This window comes from Syngnathoides biaculeatus, chromosome 12 (genome assembly GCF_019802595.1).
Source record: "Syngnathoides biaculeatus isolate LvHL_M chromosome 12, ASM1980259v1, whole genome shotgun sequence".
Classification (NCBI taxonomy): domain Eukaryota; kingdom Metazoa; phylum Chordata; class Actinopteri; order Syngnathiformes; family Syngnathidae; genus Syngnathoides; species Syngnathoides biaculeatus.
Window position 1 is genome coordinate 12,117,069 of NC_084651.1, and position 24,249 is coordinate 12,141,317.

The window sequence follows — 24,249 nt, forward strand, 5'->3', positions numbered from 1 at the left end:
TAGGGGTTGCCACATTGATAATGAACTCCCAAATACTCATGCCTCATGTCACAAACTAACCACAATGTTCCTCTATGGTCTTTTTTTCGTGATCTTATGATGAGGGTGCCTTGAATTAATTATTTCCGATGAGTCTTTTTTTTTTAATCTGAACAAACTGGGGGTGGAGCAACCACCTCCAGATTGTGTTCAATCTTTGAAGGTTCCAGTTTCTTACATATGATGTACTGTAAGTTTACCATATCAAGGCGGTGATTATGTCATGTTTTGTTTACTCTGTCCACATGGCCTGCACAGGTCCAGCTGCGATGGATTTTTCTTTTTTTCAAAAGAATACCTAGTGTTTAAATCACACAGGGAAACAATATGTAATTCCATGTGTTAGCAATATGCTCCGAGACAAGTGCCCGGCCACCTGCAAACAAATGCCATTTTAATGGCGTGATGCATGGGATGGTTGAAAGCATTGTTTGGTTTGATACTCCTACACTGCATTTGTCTTCGGAAAGCACATTTTGTGTCAGATTGCTTGCTGCTTGAATGCATCAAGACAGTTTTCGATGAAGGGCTCGACTTTTTTTCTCCACAGAAATGTTGGTATTGTGCGTTTATGCATTTTGAGGTGTGTGAGGCACCTTTTATTATGTGAGTAAACACGTGTCATTAATTTGCAGCAATGCGCACATTAGATATATTTTTTTTACTTGGGTGTCATTCTTAATGTATGAAATTACCGAAGTAGATGTCTTGCATCATATGCATTGCAGTGCATATGATGATTTTAGTCTAACTTCAAGAGTCTCTTTTATGTCCAGCTATATAACTGTCGAGGAGAGATACTTGAATGGCCGTCAGCAGTCAGTTTTGTAACATTTGATGCAATCTAAATAATATTTTTCCTTCATTGTTTTTTTAATCACATTTGGAGTTATAAATTTTGTTCCTGCCCAAAAAAAGTTCATATATTACAGTAAACTCCAGAAAATGTTGCTTGCACAAGAGCCTGGCTGTTTTTTTTGCCAGGCCACGAGCGTATTCCCCTCTTTAATCGTCTTGTCTTCACTGGGAGCATATGGCTAGTTGAATTGTTAGACCTTCTCGGAGGCCATCTATCACTCTGTGGTGTCCTGCTGGGTAGGAGAGTCACAGCCAGATTTCCACTTTCAAACAGAGAAAGAAAAATTGATCGAAAGAGAAGCGAGGGAAGGAATGAAAATGGAGAAACAGCAGGCCGGTTGAGAAAGATGCCATCATGAAATCAAAATAAATAAAACAATTGTATATTGTAGGACAGCCAGAGAATGGAAAGGCTCTCAATTGTAACTTGTTCTTACTCAAAGCATGTAAAGCCCATGTTTATGAGTTCTGCAGACATATAAAGTACTCTGGATTGTGATACATCAGCCTCAGTTAAAGCAAATGAGCAGAAGTTCATCATCCCATTCCTTGATCTGAAGGCCATTCTAAACGGCATCAAAATAGCAGGAGTGGCAACACAGAATCAGTATCTTTACAAATGGAATACTCGTCAGTTATAGGCACTGCAAATTTGTTCCTGCATGGCACGAGTATTTTTTTCATAGCCAGTCCATTAAGTCACTGTGCCATTGAACAGACACTCATGGTGCTTGTCTTTAAATGTCATACATTTGTGAAGTAATAAAAAACATTGAATTCTAAGTGCCTTAGAGAATGAAATGAAGAAACTTATTTCTCTCTTCAAGATGGTTCAAAAAATCTTAACTTGTTACAACAAACATAATTAAGCATGCTCGTTGTTGGAAAAGAAAGTCAACTAATGTAGACTGTTATGGAAGGCAACCAGTCCAGGATGTACTGTATCTCTCCTTTATCCATCTCACAAGCGGTAGTAAAAAGTACAAGCATTGGAGAAAATGTATGGGGGGGGGGGGATTGATTGGGTCATACGCAAGTCCTGCAACCACATCCTCTTTTACACAGAGATCTTGCAAAATTGTCACGTCACACCTTGAATTAAGCCACCTTTGAACACAAAAGTGTGATGTCTGTACATATTGTACTTAATTGATTGGGTCCTCAGCCTCTACCTTGCAGGAACAGCAATTACAAGACACTTCTGTCAGGCATTGTGTATGCGAAAATGTGTCAATTCACTTGGACGCAGAGTTGGACTTTGACCCTGGGACTTATCCGCTGGTTGTGGGGCTGATCAGTTATGAATATAAATTCCTTAGGTATCACCTCACTCACACTCTGGTCCTTTAGACTTTTAAAAATTGCATAGCCACTACCGCCCACTTCAGTTGTACACTACCCTTGTCTTGCATGTTTCTTCTTCTGTCCTGGTCCTGTCCTTCCCTCATCCTGTCCTTCCCTTAGAGGGCTATGCACTACCTCCACATACCACACGCATAGCTACTGTGTCATGGTTCTAGGTACAGTATATCAGGATTTACTTTCCTCATCTTGTTTCCTTTTTTATTTTTTGTGGTCTCAAACCTTTTTCTGTTTGACTAATCAACTCTGGTTCTCTGCTTCACAATAAATATCCATCAAAATACCAAGAACCACAGTGACAGCTTAAAAAGTCAACTGTGACACAATAAATCTCTTCCAGTATGAAAGCGATCTCCTTTCCAATTGATTTAACAGCTGGAAAAAAATAATAACAAGGATATTTCCATATTGTGCTGCATGCTGTTGTTCACAATGCCGTACTATAACAACAAAGCACCTGGGAATAGCATTTCACACTCATGAATCTTTTTTGAGTTTTTTTTTCCTGTATTGTTACCATGGTTCGATTAGGGTTGGGGTTAACCTGTGGACATTGAGAAAAAAATAAAACTCCTGGAAATTGTTTGAGAACTGAGCAAGCTCCTATTCATTTTCAATATCCATGCATTGCCTTTGATGGAATTGTCGCCCCTTCAAACATGATCCCCATGGATTAGCCAGGACTCTATGGCACAGTGGCACATCTCGTTAGGTCTTCTATTCATGTCTGTGTATTCCTATGAAATCACTCCGCCAACCCTCCTCTTATTGTATGTGCTGCCTGGTTATGCCACGCTTAACACAAGCCAAACCCCCACCCTGAGGCTTGCTACACGACGTGACACAGCGTCACGTTGTCACCATAGATACAGAAATAAGTATTTAACACGTCACAATTTTTCTCATCAAATATGCTTTCATAGGTTCTATTCACTTGAAAATTTCATCAGATGTTGTGTCCAACTATAGTAATCCATACATACAAATAGAGTCGAACAAATAAAATCTATGTAAATAGCGACACTAAATTAAGGAGGTCACAGTCATCATTGCTTTCAATGTGTGGATGGAAGAAAACCAAAAGATCAAAGATGACAGTAAATTGTGCTCGATATGGTTCCCTACATGTTATACCTTATACTCACTGCAAAGGAACTGGGGTTAAACTTTCTCTTTTGTTGTGTGCCTTTTTTTTTCCTTTTTTTTCCCAAATGTTATGTATTGTTAGTGGCGGCATGGTGGTGAAGCTCTAGAATATTGGTTTCACATTTCTGAGGACCACGGTTCAAATCCCGGCCCCTGCCTCTGTGGAATTTGCATGTTTTCCCTGTGCCTGCGTTGGTTTTCTCCGGTTTCCTCCCACATCCCAAAATCATGCATTAATTGGAAACTCTAAATTGCCCCTAGGTGTGATTATGAGCGTGACTTTTGTCAGTCTCCATGTGCCCTGCGATTGGCTGGGAACCAGTTCAGGGTGTACCCTGCCTCCTGCCCATTGACAGCTGGGATAGGCACCAGTGAGGATAAGCGGTCAGAAAATGGATGGATGTATTGTTAGGACACCCTTTGGCATTGACAATAATGTACACCTCATGAGAATCCAGTGGAGAAATGAGGAAGTTACAACTGTCATTGCATTGCCTTTGATCGGATCGTCAACCTCCTAAATTGGCGGCGACATAGTCACATTAGCTAGCCATGATACCAGAGCAAAGTTGCATATTTAATGTGCATACAGCGGCTGAAATAAGTATTTAACACATTATAATTTTTCTCACTAAATATATTTCCAAAGGTGCTACTGACCTGAAAATTTCACCAGATGATGAAGTTCTGTGTAAAAATGTGAAATGACACAGGGAAAATGGAGGAACGCATTGAGAAAGGCAGCTGCAAAAAGGCATGGAAAGCTGAAAAAAACACCCAAAACCTATCAATAATCAAACAGCAATCCACCCTTGTCTTGCCTTGTCAATGCAAATTAATATCAGATGGTTTAGTCCTTTTTGATGGCCTACAAAGCAGGTAGCAGGTACTGTTATCACCAGGGAACAGTGAGTAATGTACTCCGTTGGCATGGCCTTTGTCCACACTCAACATGCAAGAAACCATTACTTAAACAAGGATGTCAAAGCTCATTTAAAGTCTGTTGAATAACATTTGGACAACCCACTTAAATACTGGGAGAATGGAGTCTGGTCTGATGAGAGCAACATTGAACTCAATGGATGCTATAATACACGCAACGTTTGGAGGAGGAATGGCACTGCACATCACCCTAGAATAGGGGTCGGCAACCCAAAATGTTGAAAGAGCCATATTGGACCAAAACAACAAATATGTCTGGAGCCCCCCAAAAAATTAAAAGCCTTATATAACCCTTATAATGAAGCCAACGTATGCTGTCTGTATCTATATCAGCTATTTTAGCCTACTATCAAAATGACCAGGTGGGCAAATACAAAATGAGCATTCATGATTAAATATTTTTTTTTCCTACAGTGCAGTCTTTAGAGATCAATGCACCACGTGACTGCTCTATTGTACGATGCCGCCACAAGTTTAACTTCATTACAATATTAATGAATTATGTTTCATTGCTTTGATTAAATAAAAGAAATGCAATATAAAAATTAAATTTTAGATATTTTTATTTTGAGGATTCGAAAAAACAACAAAATGGAACGTATAACGTGCCCTTTATCTGGTCACTAAACAGAGTCCAATAAAAAGCAGCATGGGTTTATAAAAATAAAACAGCAGCCATTTGAAAACAGCCACTTTGTTACTGAATATATGCCTATGACAGGAGTGTGTTCTTAACCGTTTAATGTGACTTCTGTTTTCGGACGTAACTGGTCAGGTCCTTCCTTCCGTGAACGATTTTCCACGCTTTATCATCTCCAAGGTTGCAACAAAACTTGGAGCAGTAGTGGAGTTTGGAGATGCAATCCCTTTCGGAAATGTATTTTTGTGCTCCTCTAACTTCTCCAGAAGTAATGCAATCAAACTTGTTCTCTCTTTCCCAACTGGATATTCAGCTGCAAATGTAGCACACCTTCCCTGGAAATGTTTTACCACATTACTCATTTTGTTATTTGATAACTTCTCACAAAAAAACAAACATTCAGGCTACCCTTCTGCATTGGCAATAAATGCAAATGATTCGGTCCAAGAACTGTTGAATCCTCTGTTCTCCCAAGTTATTTTCCTCTTGGGATCCATGGCCCATCACACATTCGCCAGTTTGTTTACAACAGCCAGATGCCTGGCATCCCGCCCTGCTGATAGAAACGTGTGTCGCAGGCTTTGACGTATATCTTCATTGACAGATATGTCAAAATTTAATATTTATTCTACACATTCTTACAGCATTGGAAAATGTTAAGAATGTTTGTGTCATGTTTGTCATCCTACAGAAACCATATTAAAACAAGAATATATTTCTCTCCCCCATCTTTTTCCATTTTCAAACATTTTTGAACAAGCTCCAGGGAGCCACTAGGGCAGTGCTAAAGAGCCTCATGCAGCTCTATAGCCGCGGGTTGCCGACCCCCGCCCTAGAACCACTATATTAACATTGTTGTTCGGAGGTGGGAATATGATGTGAGGCTGCTTTCAGTAAATGGTATGAGTAAACTTCACATTATTAAAGGCAAGATGAATTGGCAAAAGTACAAAAACATTCTTGAAAAAAAATTGCTGTCATCTGCAAGGTTGATGAAAACGAAATAAGGGTGGACGTTTCAGCTGGATACTGATCCAAAAGATTAGGATGGCTGGGTTTAAGGTAAATATTTGTTTCTGAAATAATAAAGCTGCTTGAATAACCAAGCTAAATGCCTGACTTGAATCCAATTAAAAATCTATGGAAAGAACTAAAACTCAAGGTCCATAAAAGAAGCCCATGGAACCTTCAAGATTCGAAGACTGCTTCAATGGAGAAATGGGCCAAAATCACACCAGAGTCAATGAATGCGACGACACAACCATAAGGTGCACTTGAGTCTCGAATTTTCTCTAAATTGGATTGGGCATAAAATATATCATAAACTAAATATAGTGTGAACAGGGTTTTACTGATGGATGACGTACACACACACATGCACAGTACTTTTGTACGTACGGCATATACTTGCATACACATGGACACACTGCATGTGCCTTATCCTAAACTGAATTCCTGAGACTGGTTAATAAACTGTGCTCTAGATCAGTGTTTTTCAACCTTTTTTGAGCCACGGCACATTTTTTACATTGGAAAAATTTTGTGGCACACCACTAACCAAAAATGTTACAAAAAGACACTCTATAGTATATTTAATTACAATATAATTTCTCAATTTATTTATACTCAGTCGGTGTGAAACCTGAGCCTGTTTAGATGAACACAAAGCCGATATCCTGGCAGGAATAGAAGAAAGACACACACGAAGCTCTTCTTCAACAGCTCTCAGTCTCCCTTTAGACTTTAGCTATGTCTTTAACCGCATCGGGGCCGAGCATCTCGTTGACAATGGCTTTACAGGCAGGTAGTAATAATGTCTCTGCCACAGTGTGCGGCTTTTTTGATTTAGCAACAAGTTTGGCGACTAGGTAACTAGCTTTGAGCGCTTTCTCATTTACCTTTGTGGTTTTTCTCATAAAGGTTGCCTGTTTCTCGGTGTTTACACGCAGGCGAACAAAATAGTCTATCGGCTTGTTTTGAAGCGACGGGTGTGTCGTTTGGAGATGGCGTTTAAGCTTGCTTGGCACCATGGTGCTGTTGGATAGCTTCTCGCCACACACCAGGCATAACGGAATAGGTGTCGTCTCATCCCCAGTGAAAGTAAATCGAAACGAAAGATAGCTTTCACTATATTGACTTGAGCTCACCGTCTTTGCTTTCTTTTTCCCACCACTCATATTAGGGCCTTCATCCGGGTCAGAATCTTATCCAGGGCCCATTTCGGAGTTTGCAGTTGTCCTTTTTAAAAACTTCTCCATGACTGTCACCACGGCCTCTCAGGTGCATCACTAATTCTCTTGGAGGAACGAGGCAATCAGCTACGTGTTGCCACACGGACAAATATTACATTATTCTGCCAGCCTTTACAGCACGGACACTGGACAATGACATAATATTTGCAGAAAATTATTAATAAATGTTAATTAAAAAAAAAGTGATATTGGATAATTTCTCACGGCACACCTGACGATCTCTCACGGCACACTAGTGTGCCACGGCACAGTGGTTGAAAATCACTGCTCTAGATGCAATAGCTGCCTATCGTTACAATACAATGTAAAATTGCTACTGGTACATTAATCACAAAAAAAAAAAAATCTCTAATGAAATCATTTCTTTGTGAACGTTTGTCCGTTTTTTATTACATGAAGGGATGTAATGGAGTTGTCTTTACAAAGATGATTTTATAACGTATTTTCAGTTAGCTTGGAGTTGTACAAAGGCAGGGTTTGAATATAAGATTATATTTCTGTGAAAGTTGTTGTTGTTTCAAAAGTGAAAAAAAAAAAGAAACTTGTACAAAAGTGAATTTGATTTTGTGTTTTTGGGTTACCAAGATCAACAACAGATCATATTTTATGAATCACTAGTAAGTTCTTAGAGAAGATTTAGGAACATCTCAGATGTTGCCAAATGGTTCTCTTTCGTTAAGCAATGTTTATTTGTTGTGTTGTATCTCTGTTTGGTATTCAATGTCTTTGATACTTTGTCATTGTAGGAAAGATAAATGGTAAGGAATATCTTAGAACTATCGAGTGAGGAGGCCCTCGTTTGTTGAACGGATTTAGAAGGGACATGATCTTAGTCTGCGAGATAAAATGCTTTGTAATTTTATGACTCCACGAGAGTGGAATGAAATTCACCTTGGTCAAAGGAGTAAAAACCAAAATGGAGAAATTTAATTTTCTGTGGTATTTTCTGTAGACATGCACTCCCGAAGGGAACACATTAGACTGCTTGCAGTGCCCCAAGAAAGAGAAGGATACAAGCGAAACCTTTTGGTATGAGTGGCTCGAGTTGACACCTCTAAGCAAGAGCAGATGTTTGATTAACTTCACTTGGCTTTGTCTGCTACCCCTGGCAAAGTAGACCAGTGCTGGGTCTGATGCAGCCAGAATGCCCCATTTACAGCATTTACCCATCTGGATCATCATCTATGGTAGATCGTTGTGTTCAGTCCAAACACAGTGGGGTTCCAAAAACAGAATCCATCAACTCGGCCAAAGCAGCCCTAGAGTGATGCTGCAGCTGATTATGTTGCAATGCAAAACACTGAACCCCTTTTTTTCCTCCTGATTAATGTGTTAATGTGAGCATTCTTGTTCAACATATTGTGGTTCAATGTGGACCCAGTAGATACATTTCAGAGTATGCATAACTTTTGGAGTAGAACAAAAGTATCACAGGGCCCCAGTGAAAATCCCATTTTGGGGCATTAGACGCACTCTAGTCATCACACTTTCCTATAGTTACATTTTATTGCACAAAAAACTATTTTGGCATGCTTTACATTTTAGTTAACGTGATACTCACTGCTTGTTTCTTTGCACAATGGATATGCTGAGTATTTTAAAGGATTTTTTTAAAAATATATTATATGGAAATAAAGTGATCTCCAAAGTCTAAAACTAAAAGGATATCGAGCAGACACCAGTCGCCGGCAGTATTCAACCCAAAAAAATTCACATCACACCTTGATTCAGACTACTATTCTTTTGTCAGATCACTATTTTTCCAGCTTTGTCTGGTACATTTTCATCATGAAATGTGTTGAAAGGCAGTCTGGAGGACATGGGTAAATGTGAAACACATTTATTCTCAATATGTTCTGAAATATGGAACACATTTAGAGTGCCAAGTATGAGAAGCAGGCAGCTGTAGGTGTTTCAGTATATTGAACAACCCAGGACCTGTTAGAAACTAGTTAGAATTACAAATGACAATATAAAATACCGTAAGTTCTCAAAAGTAATGGGCAAATTTTTCCGAAAATATTTTCAAAAAGTTAATAGAATGCATTATATTTAGGTATGGATGAAAAATAAAAAATACAATCACGTTGTATTGTTGCATACAGGTAGATAAAATGATGAAAAAAAGGTAGATAATATATGTTATCAACAGTATTAATAAAATGTTATGCCATTGTTGAGCATTTATTTTAGTTGGTTGAGGGATTCTGTTCTGACAATTACAGGGACCAGGACAAGCATGTCCTGTGGCCTGTCCTGAGATTATATATCAGCACATGTGCAATGATTATTATTGATTGTTGTATGGACAGTTTTTTGGAAAACAATACAAGTACAAGCCTAACAAAATATAAATACAGATAATTCCCAATATTTTGAGCATATGGGTAGCAGCAAATTGGTGGTGCGCATTGTATATTGGTTGAAGGGTTTTCCTGGTTTTTTTTTTTTTTTTTTTTTTTAGGTCAACTTTCGGGGTGCGCATTATACTTCAGGACGCATTATACTTCAGGACGCATTATACTAAAAAAAATTATCGTATATGAAATTAGTTTAAACTTAAAAATAAAATTTCTGATTTGAGACTGCAAGGTGAACTACTGGTTACCACATCAGCCTTACAGTTCTGAGGACCCGGGTTCAAATCCTCCCACATCTCAAAAACATGCATGGTAGGTTAATTTATGACTCTAAATTGCCCATAGGTGTGGATGTGAGTGTGAATGCTTGTTTGTTTATATGTGCCCTGCGATGAGCTGTCGGCCAGTTCAGGATGTACCCCGCCTCCTGCCCAAAGATTGTTGGGATAGGCCCCAGCACACCTGCGAATGTATGCTTTTAGATCGAGTCCAAAATTGCGTCAAGCTTCATCAACTGTACACGTATTGTTTTATGTATTAACATAATAGTTTTTATACTTTGTAAAAAAAAGACTAAACTTTAATGATACGTGAAGAGGTCAGTTGAAGACAATTCCATACCATGAGTTTCTCTCCTATTATGCCTTAAGCAGCTCATAATGCAGAGGTGTTACTTGCAGCATGAAATTGTTCACTGATGAAAACTCCACTGTCATTTGCATTGACTATTTAAAGAAAATCAGATATTTGCAATAATAATTTTGAACAGTGTATTGATATGCAACCAATTTTATTCTAAAAAATGTTTCTGTGCATAGATTTGAATTACAATGCTCCCTCTGCATTTCCTCATTCAGGCCATCATTAGGTGGCAGTAAAGTTCACATACCCCCTGCAGTGAGCTCTTGAAAGACATCTGGCGTAGAATTATTAGAAGGGGATGCTGTTGTGTTGGCATTCGGACATCATCATAGGGTTTGTTGATTTGTTTTGCTAAAGATGAGCTTTTCGGTTGATATGCACGACTAAATAATCATACTGTTCCAAAGTAAAGAAACATTAAAAATGCACGAAAGTGAAACTTAAGCTTTTCAAACTTCATCCAAACACAGATTGTACAGATAATGCAGCTTCAAATTATAGCTCATGTGCAAGGAAAGCCCAACCCATCTGTAACACTGTGGAAGGAAAATTCAAATGCAGGACAAAATTTGTTTGCAAATGTTATGGATGTTGTTAATGATATTGTTAATGTTTGATAATACATTATAATAATGTAAATAAAAGAATGACAAATGTTAATATTAGTGTGTAAATGCGCTGAGAATTTTATTATAATGCATATTTAGGCACTCGAAAGTCTGGAAACTTGTCACAAGCCTATGAGGAGCACATGGCTCCAGGCTTGTTTGTTACGGTGTATAGTTTGGAAAAGTCCTATATTCAAGAACATCTGGCTAGAACATCCATCAAAGTGCTGGGCTAAAGTCTCAGTTTTGTCATCATGGCTTGCTAGACAACTGGGTCTTGGGATGAAGAGTTATGAGGCGCCCTTTGAAGTAGTTGCCACTCGTATTGTTCTGACAGCACCTCCCTGATGTTTGACAAGATTTACTGTTGTGCCAAATCTGTTTCTATGAGCACAAAATAATTCGGTGCCACTTAATATATAATATGTCAAACTCCATCAACTCACTCTGTCCCCCCCTCCCCTAATTTATATTGGAATCCATACCAAGAAAGAACCCCACCCCTCTGCCACACACAGAAGTTTATATTAGAATGGATTCCAAGAAAGCATTTTTACATATTTTTAAAATAGATTTCATCTTTATTTTGGATTTTGTGAATGGTTTCAAATTCAGTCATTACTTTTATAATGTGTTTCTCATCCACGGTGGCCAGTCTTGTATTGTAATCACAGGCTTCCGGTCATCGCCAAACATTCAAAATGTGCATATTATATATATTTTTTTTATTTTATTTTATTTTTTGGAAGCATTGATTAGTTAGACCATACTCATTCCCTTCATTTACACCAACATAGCAAGTATACATATTTTATCTGTAGCAGAAAACATTCATAAAACATGAACTACTTTTGTGCCTTTTAGACAGAAACTGGCAAAGGCTGGTTACTGCAGTAACACTTTCACATGGTGACAGAAAACTAAATCTATGTTGAACGTTGACATTTACTTTTAATCGAGTCTACCCTCCATTTTGTGTCAATGGTGTTAGCACAGAACAGTTGTGATGGTGAAAAATAATTGCAGTGCTAATGATGCCGAGATAAATTTTAGAGTAGGGCATGATGGCATGTTTATGCTGATTATTTTTTTTAGAAAAGAGAGTCTGGCATGGCATGTGTTTGCTTTGCTGTCCTGTTTGGGATTTGGCCATCCTCAGCAGTCCCTTCAATCACCGTAACCTAACCTTTTTGAGGCCAGAATTTAGAAGATGTTTACCAAACAGATGTTTTACCTGCTCTTGTAGTGCTTTTTGAACATGGTTAATTGCAAGGCATTTGCAAGAAAACTCAAAGCATTCCCTCCATTAATAAGTATATAATCAGCAGAACTGCATTCTCAAGCAGGTTTCTCATAGAAAAGTGCTGCCATATTTATTTGGGTGCAAGTCTTTTGTGTATTTCGGCACAGACACGTCTTGGGTAACTCTGCCATTTGTTTTCTCCCTCCCCCTCGGACTGTTATTTACCTGCAATTTGAGAACAATCACAGCTCAGTCATACTACTTCCAGAAGTGTGTGTTGAGATACCTAACAGACTAAAAGGTGGAAGATTTACATCCACCCTCTTCAAGGATGATGGCCACACTAATCTTTGCTTATAAAAATGTCAGGTACCAGTATTTACCTACAATAAATAAATGTGCTGGCAACAACAGGAAGCTGAACTGGAGGTGGCAGAAATGAAGATGTTGAGGTTCTCGCTCGGAGTGACCAGGTTGGATAGGATTAGAAATGAGCTCATTCGAGGGACGGCCAAAGCTGGATGTTTTGGAGACAAGATTCGAGAGAGCAGACTTCGATGGTTTGGACATGTTCAGAGGCGAGAGAGTGAGTATATTGGTAGAAGGATGCTGAGGATGGCGCTCCCAGGCAAAAGAGCGAGAGGAAGACCAAAGAGAAGGTTTATGGATGTGGTGAGGGAAGACATGAGGGCAGTTGGGGTTAGAGAGGAAGATGCAGGAGATAGGCTAAGATGGCAAAAGATGACACGCTGTGGCGACCCCTAACGGGACAAGCTGAAAGGAAAAGAAGAAGAAGAAGAAATAAATGTGCTGGCAAGTAAACTAAGACACAAAGTACAATGCCCCGTCAAACAGACATGCTAGCAACAAATCCATCCATCCATCTATTTTCTTTGCCGGTTGTACTCACAGGGGTCGCGGGGATCCCAGTTGTCAACGGGCAGGAGGCAGGGTACACCCTGAACTGGTTGCCAGCCAATCACAGGGCACATGGAGACAGACAAGAGGTGCACTCACAATCACAACCAGGGGCAAGTTAAACCCAGTGCCCAGAGAAAACCTACGCGGGCACGGGGAGAACATTCAAACTCCACACAGGTGGGGCCAGGATTGAACCCGGGTCCTCAGAACTGTGAGGCTAACACTTTACACCTGCGCCACTGTGCTGCCAGTAGCAACAAATATGATGATATTTGATATGGCGGCGGACATGAGGATTCATGATTTACTGTGTTATATATAAAATATTACCAATTGTATTGAAATATATCAAAGTAGCACATCTGCTTCACAGTTCTGAGAAAGGAGTTTCAAATATCACCCCTGACTGTGTGGACTTTGAATGTTCTCCCCCTGCCTGCATGGGTTTTATCTGGGTACTCCCACATCTCAAAAACATGTAGTGTGTCACGTCCCATCGGAACGAGAGGTAGGACCCAAATGCAGTCCCCCCCTGAACCCCAGACTGGTGGCCATCCAGGCCACCAAACACGAGGCGTCCGGGCGGACAGGTCAGGAGGACGACCCGGACGCCAAGCACCAGGGTCCCCACGGGGCGACTCGGGCGGACGACCTCTGTGAGGAACCAAACGGCGAAGCAGGAACCAGAACGAGGCAGGCCACTGCTCCGGACGAGAACCTCCCACGCCGTCGTTGCAAGACGACCAGGGATTGGTCGCCAACGAGGCCAGGTCCTGAAGCGGCTGGGCGCACTCAGGAGCGAAGAAGATGATTGAGAGCAGGACCAGAGCCATGACCGCCACCCCGAAGTCTCTCCAGCTCCTGGGTGGCTCCACAGAACTCCCCAGCTCCTCCTGGACAGGGACATGAGAAGGCGGCGGCGCCAGTACCACCCCCTCCTGGACAGCAACGTGAGAAGGCGGCGCCAGTACCGCCCCCTCCTGGACAGCAACGTGAGAAGGCGGCGCCAGTACCGCCCCCTCGTGGACAGCAACGTGAGAAGGTGGCGCCAGTACCGCCCCCTCCTGGACAGCAACTTGAGAAGGCGGCGCCAGTACCGCCCCCTCCTGGACAGCAACTTGAGAAGGCGGCGCCAGTACCGCCCCCTCCTGGACAGCAACGTGAGAAGGCGGTGCCAGTACCGCCCCCTCCTGGACAGCAACACGAGAAGGCGGCGCCAGTACCGCCCCCTCCTGGACAGGAACGTGAGAAGGCAGCGACCCCGTCGCCGCCTCCTGGACAGGAACGTGAGAAGGCAGTGACCCCGTCGCCGCCTCCTGGACAGGAACGTGAGAAGGCGGCAGCAGCATCACCAACTCCACCTCCTCCTGGACGGGAGCGTGAGGCGGCTGGGGAACTGTCGCCACCTCCTGGACAGGAACGTGAGGGCGTGCCCGTCGCCGACAGAGCAGGAACGGGGAGCGACCGCGGGCCGGTCGCCGACAGAGCAGGAGTGTGGAGCGTCCGCGGGCCGGTCGCCGACAGAGCAGGAGTGTGGAGCGTCCGCGGGTTGGTCGCCGACAGAGCAGGAGTGTGGAGCGTCCGCGGGCCGGTCGCCACTGCCACTCCAGAGCACGGACGAGAAGCGGCTGTGGAGACGTCGCCACCTCATGGACAGCAACGTGAGGCGGCATCGGGTCGGTCCCCACTGCCATGTGAGCTTGCAGTGCATCCGTTGAAACAGCAACGTGGGCGTGGCGCGGTGGCGAATCTGTTTCCAGGGCAACGTGAACCTGAGTAGGCGGAGAGTCTGTCGAAACTGACACGTGGGCGTGTCTCGGGAGCGGGTCAGTTCCAACTGCCGCGTGAGCACTGCTCGGAACCGCCAAAACCTCAACGTGGGAATGGCGAGGAGCCGGGTCAGTCTCCACAGCTACGTGCACTTGGCGAGGTGGCGAGTCTGTTCCCACTGTGGCGTGCACTTGGCAAGGGGGCGGGTCGGTTTCCACGGCAACGTGAACCTGAGTCACCAGTGAGTCCGTCGCCGTTGCGACGTCAGCGTAGCTCGGCTGGTTCGCCAATCCTTGCCGGACCTGGGCCGTGAGAGCCGCCAATTCCGCGCTCTGCCGCTCTATCTCCGCCATTTCGCGGCGGAACGCCTCGTGATTTGGCGACTCCTCCTCCCTCTGGGCTGGAAGCTTCGCCACCAGCTGCGGGTCTGCCGGTTTCGCAGTTGCCGGCGAGGAGTGGGAGGACGATGTCTTAGTTGCCACGCAGCGGGAGGCACCGGGGAGCGCCTGGCCGGGGCGTCTCTTCTGGCCGCCACGCAGAGGTCCCGGGTAGATGGCCAAGCGGGTTCCCTCATACGGATTGGTGTACTTAAAACTACCGGGTGAAGACATTCGGGTGCTGGAAACGCGGGGAGGTGAAACAAACTGACTGGGATGAAAGATCGGACGAGCAGATTCATAGTCAGAATAATCGGAGTCGTACTCCGCCAGCCGGTCATACAAATCATGGTCCTCCTCATATTCCGAAAAGTCAGAGTCCAGAAGAATATGAGGAGCCGGACGGGTCGTGTTCGGGACGTATTCATACCTCGCTAGCGGAGCGTAAGACACGGAAGTGGAGGACGTCAGGGAGCCTACCCGGATTGGACAGGCTTGGTCCTCCGGCAGACGGTCTACCTTGCGTCGGTCCCGGCGACGCCGGGTCTTTCCTGCTGGGTCCTGTATTGGCCAGTTCGTTCTGTCACGTCCCATCGGAACGAGAGGTAGGACCCAAATGCAGGAACTCGGAAGACGCAAGGTAGTTCAAGAAGAGACACGTTTATTACATGCAGAGGTCGGGGATCGAGCAGGCAGTCCGGTGCAGCAGCGGTAGTTGGGACGTCGAGCGACGAGAACAGATGAGCGGACAGGCAGGAGTCGGTACACGGGGAAACAATCAACGCAGGCAGAACTATCAAGGAGTCAGGCTTACAAGGTTGGTCGGAGAACGGACGAAGGTCGGTACACACAGGTTCAATCAGGAATACGAGAGTGCTGGAACGGGACATAAAGCTCAACGGACTGGCGGAGGACCAGTCGTCACCGGGTCCTATATATACAGGGGATGATCAGCCCGCATGAGGCGCAGGTGTGTGCCTCCCAATTAGCACAGCCGCGCGGGCACCCGCACAGCTCGTGCTGAAGCGGCAGGATCATGACATAGTGTAGGTTAATTGAAGACACTCCTAGTGAGGATAAGCAGAACAGAAGATGAATCAATGAATAAATGAAAAGTACAGCCAATGTGACAATTTTTTCATTTTTCTTATGCCTGTGTGAAATACACACTATCAATATCAAAAAAGAGATTATACACCAAAAGTTATGGTTTATTGCAACGCAATTGTTGGCATACGTCACACTGTCTTCTTACTAGCCATGGATCGAATTCTCTTCTTGATTGTTAATCCAAAAAGCATCTCTATTTTGTTCATATTTTCTTTAGCTTCTCAACAGGCTCACAAATTACATAATCAAAAAATTTGCTTCCCTGTCTCTAAACTAGACACACACTGTGGTTAGTATCTAAAGACTTGAGCTTTTAATTGGGAATAAAACCCAAAAAATCACCTTCTCGTCCCACTTGAGTCCAAATCATTAAAGCTCAGCTCATATAATATTGTCCCAGTCTCTGTGTTTAATTTAAATGTCAAGGGCAAAGTATGTTGACATACATACCACATTGTCTAGCTCATTCGTCTTGCATCATCTCATGCTGGGCACACGGATGAGGTACAAACTCAAGTATAGTCTCTGCAAATTTACAAATCAAGGTTATTTTACTCTGTCTCTCTCACTTGTATCAATGCAAAGCCCCTCCCACCCCAACCCCTCGTTAGAAAAATGAAAAACATGTGCTTACCTCATAGCTTGCATTCTTTCCCAATCCAGAGATGCTTTGACCTGATCAGTTTGACTGAAAGATGAGTCCACGCTGTGCTCGCTGTTGGCAATATGCTTGTGGACTCAAATGGAACTATATTGGAAGCACATTTTCCCCTTTGTGCTACTCTTAACACACAGTCTCAAGTTAACAATCTGATTGACAGCATCTAATAGGTTTTGCTGCAACGACTGTAAGAGTATATTAGTGTGGAATTGGCCATCCATCCATCCATCCATCATCCATCCATCCATCATCCATCCATCCATCCATCCATCCATCTTCTACTGCTTTTCTGGGTCAGGTTGCGGGGACAATAGCTTTAGCAGGGATGCCCAGACTTCCCTTTCCCCAACCACTTCATCCAGCTCTTCCGGGGGCATCCCGAGGTGCCCCAGGCTATCTGAGAGATGGAGTCTCTCCAGCGTGTCCTTGGTCGTTCCTGGAGTCTTTTTCCAGTGGGACGTACCTTGAACACATTACCGGGGAGTCGTCCAGGAGGCATCCGAATCAGATGCCCCAGCCACCTCCTCTGGCTCCTCTCAATGTGGAGAAGCAGCGGCTCGACAGTGAGCCCCTCCCGGATGAGCAAGCTTCTCACCCTATCTCTGAGGGAGAGTCACTTGCATTTTGCCACCAGGGACTACCCTGGTGCCTGATGTTTACAAACATTCCGAAATATCTAATTGCACCCACTCATAGATCCATGACAGGAAAAAAAAGGCTCAAAATGAGTTTGTCTCAGCAGCAGAGTCCCCTGGCAGCACCTTTCTGGAGTATTCCTCTCTAATTGCATCCCTAATTGCATCTAAAGCATCCCAAAGCCATATGAGGGCAATTTCTTCTTGCTTTGTTATGTCCACCTTGTTTTTGTAAGGGTGGGATTTTTCATGTGGGTGGCAACGAATAATTTGTTTATGACAACCGTAGTGTTTGTGCGTATGCGTCTGCTTCTGTTAGCACACAAAGGCCAATGTGCCTCAGTGTTTGAGCCAATTTGGAGAGCTGTAGAAATGAGGCATAACACTGACTGCTGTTGTTGGATTCTCTGCTTCACACAACTGGCCTTTCTATCAGATATGATAGAAACAGAGAGACATGACATGATCCAGACTACACTCTTCGCGGCACACACAAGCATGCACGCACACAGCTTTCTATGTTTGACATGCTTCTTCACGCCTTAACCAGTTGTTGGAAAACTTGTGTGACCAAGTGAAAACCTCACAAGGTCTCAGACAGGCCTTTATTGTCTTGACAGGAATGTGTAATAGTAGTTTGGACATTGATTTCCAAGAAAGCCAAGGATTTATGACATTATTGAATGTAATTGGGTCTCATTTGTCACTTCCAGCATAAGAAATGGCAGTTTTATGTTAGTTGGATTGATTAAATGCTTGTGTCTGTGTTTGTCGAACACTTCATCATTTGTATTGTTCCTTCCTCGAGGAGTGATCAACTTATGCTTTACCATATATCACTGAGTCAAGTATTTATCAGCTTTATCAGCTTACCAACTCACTGAGCTGTACATATGGAATACGTCCCTGCACATATGCACCAACTTACTATTGTCTAACCAATATCACATATTTGTAGCTCGAGGGTTCTCAAGTGTATGCATGGGAGCACTTTCATGTTGGCCCCAAGTGAGGGTGGAGTGCTCCAGCATTGTTTTCTCTTTGGAAGAAAGCAAATGATGCCCTCCTCTTGGCAGGCGACAAATGAGAGCTCCACTTCACTGGCCAGTAACACTATCCCTTGTCTTCAGGCTAGTCGCTGTTGTTTATGTGCTCTGCCAAAGCGCAGACTGTAGCATATGTTCACAACAAGCTAAAACAGGATTAACGGCCATTAAAAAAGCTAGCTTGTTCCCAGGGAATCAAGTTAGTGTCTGCGCCATTTAATCATCAATGTGTGTCACCTCCCCACATTCTCAGAGAACTTGAATTTTGAACACTCAAGTTTTTGGACAATGACAATGACAATGACTGTTTCAGATTTTTATTTTTATTTTTGGGTGGTGGGGGGATAAGAAAATGAATACTTTCAGGTTTTATATGGGATGTTGTGCTGTGTAATATGGACCAAGTTTTATATCCCGATATGTCATTTTATATCCTGGTAATGATATCTATCCTTTTTTCCTCAAAACTATATGAAAGGACAGCAAGGTCGACTACCGGTTAGAATGTATGCCTCACAGTTATGAGGACCTGACTTCAAATCCTGGCCTTGCATGTGTAGAGTTTGCATGTTCTCTCTGTGTGTTTTCACTCCTGTTTCCTCGTAAACCCCCAAAATATGCATGGTAGCTTTAATTTATGACTCTAAAGTGGCTGTAGGTGTGACTGTGAGTGTGAATGCTTGTTTGTTTTTATGTGCCCAGCAATTAGCTATCAACCAGTTCAGGGTGTACGCCGCCTCCTGCCCGAAAATAGCGCCAGCACTCCCGCGACCCTTGTGAGGGTAAGCGGCTCAGAAAATGATTGGCTGGATCGAAGTACATGAATGGCACTTTGCTCTTACATTTCTCAATAAAGCACAACTAATAACTTTGAAAAAGATCTGACACAATTCAGGTATAATAGACATGCCCAAGCACTCTCGCAATCACATTTTCATTGGCTCAACAGTATTTGCATTGTAAAAAAAAAAATCATAATTTGCAATTTTTCAATGAAAATCCTTTACAATCAGTGATTGCCTGAAATCTGGAAAATCTCTGCTGGGGCTTCACAATGTCAAATTCACTTAGTGCTTGTTTATGGGTTTTGGTGCCTTCACTATTGTCTATATTAACTTGAAAAAAAACATGCTTTTTTTGGCTTTGGATCAGGCCATTTACTTGGCTATTGAACAATGTTAACATTTCTGTGCTTCAGCAGAGCTTTTATTATGAATACAACAGTATTGTCGGCTTTGTTCTTTCAATAGAATGGAATTAAATAAGACTATGGGTCCCACAGTGGTGAATTTTGGGTTTTACAGCCATACCGTGGACACTAGCAGCACTTTAGAATATATATGTTAAAAGAATATCCAGTAGTCACATGCTCTATTTACAAAACCAAGCAGTGAAACTGAGCCGAATGAAATCAGCAGTGTATATGCATGTGCGCAGAAATGATTGAACAGTAGCAAAAAGTAATCAGCAACATTGTTTGTTGCGAAAATTACCTTAAAAAAACAAGGATGGCTAAAAAAGATTTACGGCTGTACATGTTTTACTTTCTTTAGCCTTCTTTGAATTACTTATTTTAACTCATTTATGCAATGTTGTAGTAGTTAAAAATGTTATTACGTTACTTCAAATGTGAAATTTCTTTCAAATATAATCAATCAGAGTTGATGCGATTGTGTTTGTTTTGCTGTAGTTGTACTTTCTACTTGTTCTGTAAGTTAAGGATACACACTACCGTACTGAAGTGAAGATTCATGCTCCGTGTTCAATAGACTTCATTGTAAAAGTTTTCACAGTACCAGCAGCCAGGAAAAGATCCCTGGCAGCTAATGTGCTCTGCCTTTGTCTGCTCTGTCAAAGGCAACATGTAATCAGAAACAGACTACTCAAGAGAGAGGGTCAAAAGTCAAGGTAATATTTGTATTATTATAATAACTCAAGCAGATCAAATATCAAAACAAGAGTATGACTGCCCTAACCAGCTCCCCACCCACAACCCTCCCCCTGCCACCCAATCATGCACTAGGAACAAACTCATTTTGCACTGTCAGTATACTGCCAGCAAGTTAGTTAAGTTAAAAACACTTGTGGTACCACCCCTGAATTCCTTCACAAGGAAAGTAGGCTGATTTTCTTGGGAACAGATTTGCATGCACAAAGATTGCAACATAAGGCACACCCCAACTGTCCAGTGGCGAATGAAATCCATCTAAATAAAGTGGTAAATTACATTACTAAATGTGCCCCCCTAATATATACATAAATATTGATGAATGTTGTTGAATTGTTGATTATTACGGATACATAAAAAAAATCAGTTACAACTGCTTTGTGGGTTTCTCCCAGCCAGATCCTTAGACAAATTGTACAACTTTGCCGATTGTGCTGGTCTGCATCTGATCCTGGGCCTCAACGCGCTGCACAGAAACCCTGACAACTCCTGGAATACCTCTTCCACTCTCAGTCTCCTGAAGTACAGCGCTGGCAAGAAATACAACATCTCCTGGGAGTTGGGCAATGGTCAGTACACCGCTTGAGAATACGATTTAGTACACCTGTTTTTCACACTAAAAATTTGAAAGTCACCCCTGGAAGCATGGGTTTGAATCCCATTGATGATTAGAGCTTTTGCAAATGTCCCAATTGCATGACTAATAAAGGTTATGTTGAGTAGCATATTTGCAAAATTATGTTCATTATTTAAATAATGTAGATTTTTCCTCAACTTTTCACAAAACTTCAGCATACTGAGAAGTGGGTTCCATCTTATATAGAAAGCAGCAAACATTTCTTTGAAGCAGTTCACTGAAAAGTATGAAACAAAATTGTCAGTAATATGGTATTTGCAAAGGCACTGTCTTTGACCTTTTGTTTTGCATCCCATTCCATTGTGCAGTGCAAGCGAATGTGCATACTGTAGTGTATATACTGCTCATGTAAAGCACAATGTAGGAGAAATTACTTAACCATTTGGCATATCCTCTTTTTTTCCTTTCAGTATTCTTTTCAGGTGGAACTCGGTTATTGTTAAATGTTTGGCGTGATTTCAATTCCTGTGTCAATTCAGCATTTTACCTTCTATCTATCTATCTATCTATCTATCTATCTATCTATCTATCTATCTATCTATCTATCTATCTATCTATCTATCTATCTATCTATCTATCTATCTATCTATCTATCTATCTATCTATCTATCTATCTATCTATCTATCTATCTATCTATCTATCTATCTATCTATCTGTCTGTCTGTCTGTCTGTCTGTCTGTCTGTCTGTCTGTCTGTCTGTCTGTCTATCTGTCTGTCTGTCTGTCTGTCTGTCTATCTATCTATCTCTGTCTGTCTCTCTATTTATTTATATACACATGCACGCACACACACACTCAAATAGTTATAGTTATATATAGTATTACATGAGCAATGTGGAGGAAAATGCTGGTCGTTTGTCATCCTTGACCATCTGTGCTCCTGAACTAAGGAGAGGAACCGCAGTGCGTTCAAACTGTTTTAGTTGTCCGAGCATAAAATGACATGTAATGAAAAAAGTTAAATCACATCATCCCACCTTTTGATCACGAGTGACAAGCATACGACTGCTAAATAGTTGGTGGCTAGCATATTATGCTAACAGCCGTCTACATCTTCACTCACTTTCTATGCGTATCCTTATTTCATATGGTCGGTCATCTTTTTTTCTCTTCCCAACTTCATGTCACAAAAAGGGAAAAGCAAAACACACACATGGTATTTTGACAGTTGAACATTTGTGCGATGTGTAAGGCATGCTCTTCACTCTACTCTATTTTCATCTGCCATAAAGCTCTCGCTCTGATTTTTTTTTTTTTTTTGTTCTTCTCAGCCATCAACTGAGGACCATGCAGAATCCGTTGATTCAACCGTGACAAATCTTTGAGTGAAGACGTGTACTATGGCAAAAGAAACTGTTTCAAATAGATTACACACACAGTGTAGATGCAGTGAATATGTATGGAAGGGAAATTCAAAGGTTGTTGCTCATAAAAATACTGAGACTGAAAAACAAACAGATGAATAAGAAGACGTATAACTACACTCTTAAAAGGTGTGCTTAAACAACATGGTTAGTTAACTACTGTCTTTTGTGTCAAAGCAGTGCACTCATTCCATTAGTTTTCTCATGACATTTGGGTTCATCTCTCCACTAGTAGCGAACTGCTAATTATCCTCTTTTTAAAGGAGACCAGAATACAAGAACAATATTGTACAGTCATGCGTTAACTTCTCCTTCCCTTCTCCTCCCAGAGCCCAATGCCTACCGAAGCATGGTGGGACGCGCCGTCAACAGCACCCAGCTGGCTCAGGACTACGCACAGCTGCGGACCCTGCTCCAGTCTGTACGCTATTATAACCGAGCTCATCTTTATGGTCCAAATTCAGGAAGACCACGAAGGAATGCCATTCAGCTTCTGGATGGGTCAGTTAACACTGCATACACTATGACGATGATTCTGATACATGATGTACTGGGACTCACACACATTCAGTGTTTATGGCTTTCTACTTGGGCCTCTTGAGCGTCTCATCCCAAATTAGATCCTGTCAGCCTCAATGAGGTGTCACTTGATTAACAGCGTGTCGGCACAACTTTTCAACTGCTCTTCACTGCACCATTTTACGTTTGAGTTAAAGGATTATCTGACAACACTTGGTTATTAATTAAAGTAATGAGTCTGTATTTTTTTTATTGTACCTTTTTACTCAAGAGACAAGAGGAAAAAGGGTAAACTACACTGCTAACATTACTACTCTAGCCAAAATACTGTACCTTTGGAAAATATGGTCTGTCTTAAGCAGGGCTATGAAAACATTGAATTTGTTCATCTCCTGTCTGATTTAATTATATTAAGAAGCGTTGCTGTTTCAAAGACTGCGAACGTATAACACTGTCAGAAAAAATATCATAATCTTTACCAAACATAAAAAAATGTTGTCCAGTGAATAAACAATAACAAATATTTGAATGTGTTAAGATCCAGAATGTTAATCCATCCATCCATTTTCTTAGTTGCTTATCCTCACAAGGGTCGTAGAAGTGCTGGACCTATCCCAGCTGTCAATGGGCAGGAGGCAGGGTACACCCTGAACTGGTTGCCAGCCAATCGCAGGGCACATTGAGGCAAACAGCCGCACTAACAATCACACCTAGGGGCAATTTAGAGTGTCCAATTAATGTTGCATGTTTTTGGGATGTGGGAGGAAACCGTAGTGCCCGGAGAAACCCATGCAGGGGGGAGAACATGCAAACTCAACACAGGCGGGTCCAGGATTGAACCCGGGACCTCAGACAGAACTGTGAGGCCAACACTTTCCAGCTACTCCAACGTGCCCCCCCCCCGAAAATTAATAATTACCATAAAAAACAAAACATTTTAGAGTATGTTTTAGACATTCGAAAAAGTGTTCTATTTGACCGTGATTATCAAATACACCCATTCATTTTCCTTTTTTTTTTTTTTTATCTATCCTGGAAGAGGTATTGCGTTAGGGTTAGGGTTAGGTTAGGTATTTTTCCAAGGAACATGAATGAAAATATGTTGTTGTGTATCTAATCTACTGTAACCGTTTTCTTAAGGTCCTCAAAGTTCTTTTTTATATTAAGC

General features: G+C 42.1%; 1 protein-coding gene across 1 annotated transcript in view; it reads left to right on the top strand.

Moving 5' to 3' along the window:
- hpse2 (heparanase 2) overlaps window positions 1-24,249 on the top strand; it is a 50,879-nt gene that overhangs the window by 11,223 nt on the left and 15,407 nt on the right. Inside the window, exons 4-5 of the mRNA XM_061837754.1 lie at window positions 20,956-21,129; window positions 22,892-23,063. Of these exons, the coding sequence (XP_061693738.1) occupies window positions 20,956-21,129; window positions 22,892-23,063 (346 nt within the window). The remainder of the gene's footprint in view (window positions 1-20,955; window positions 21,130-22,891; window positions 23,064-24,249) is intronic.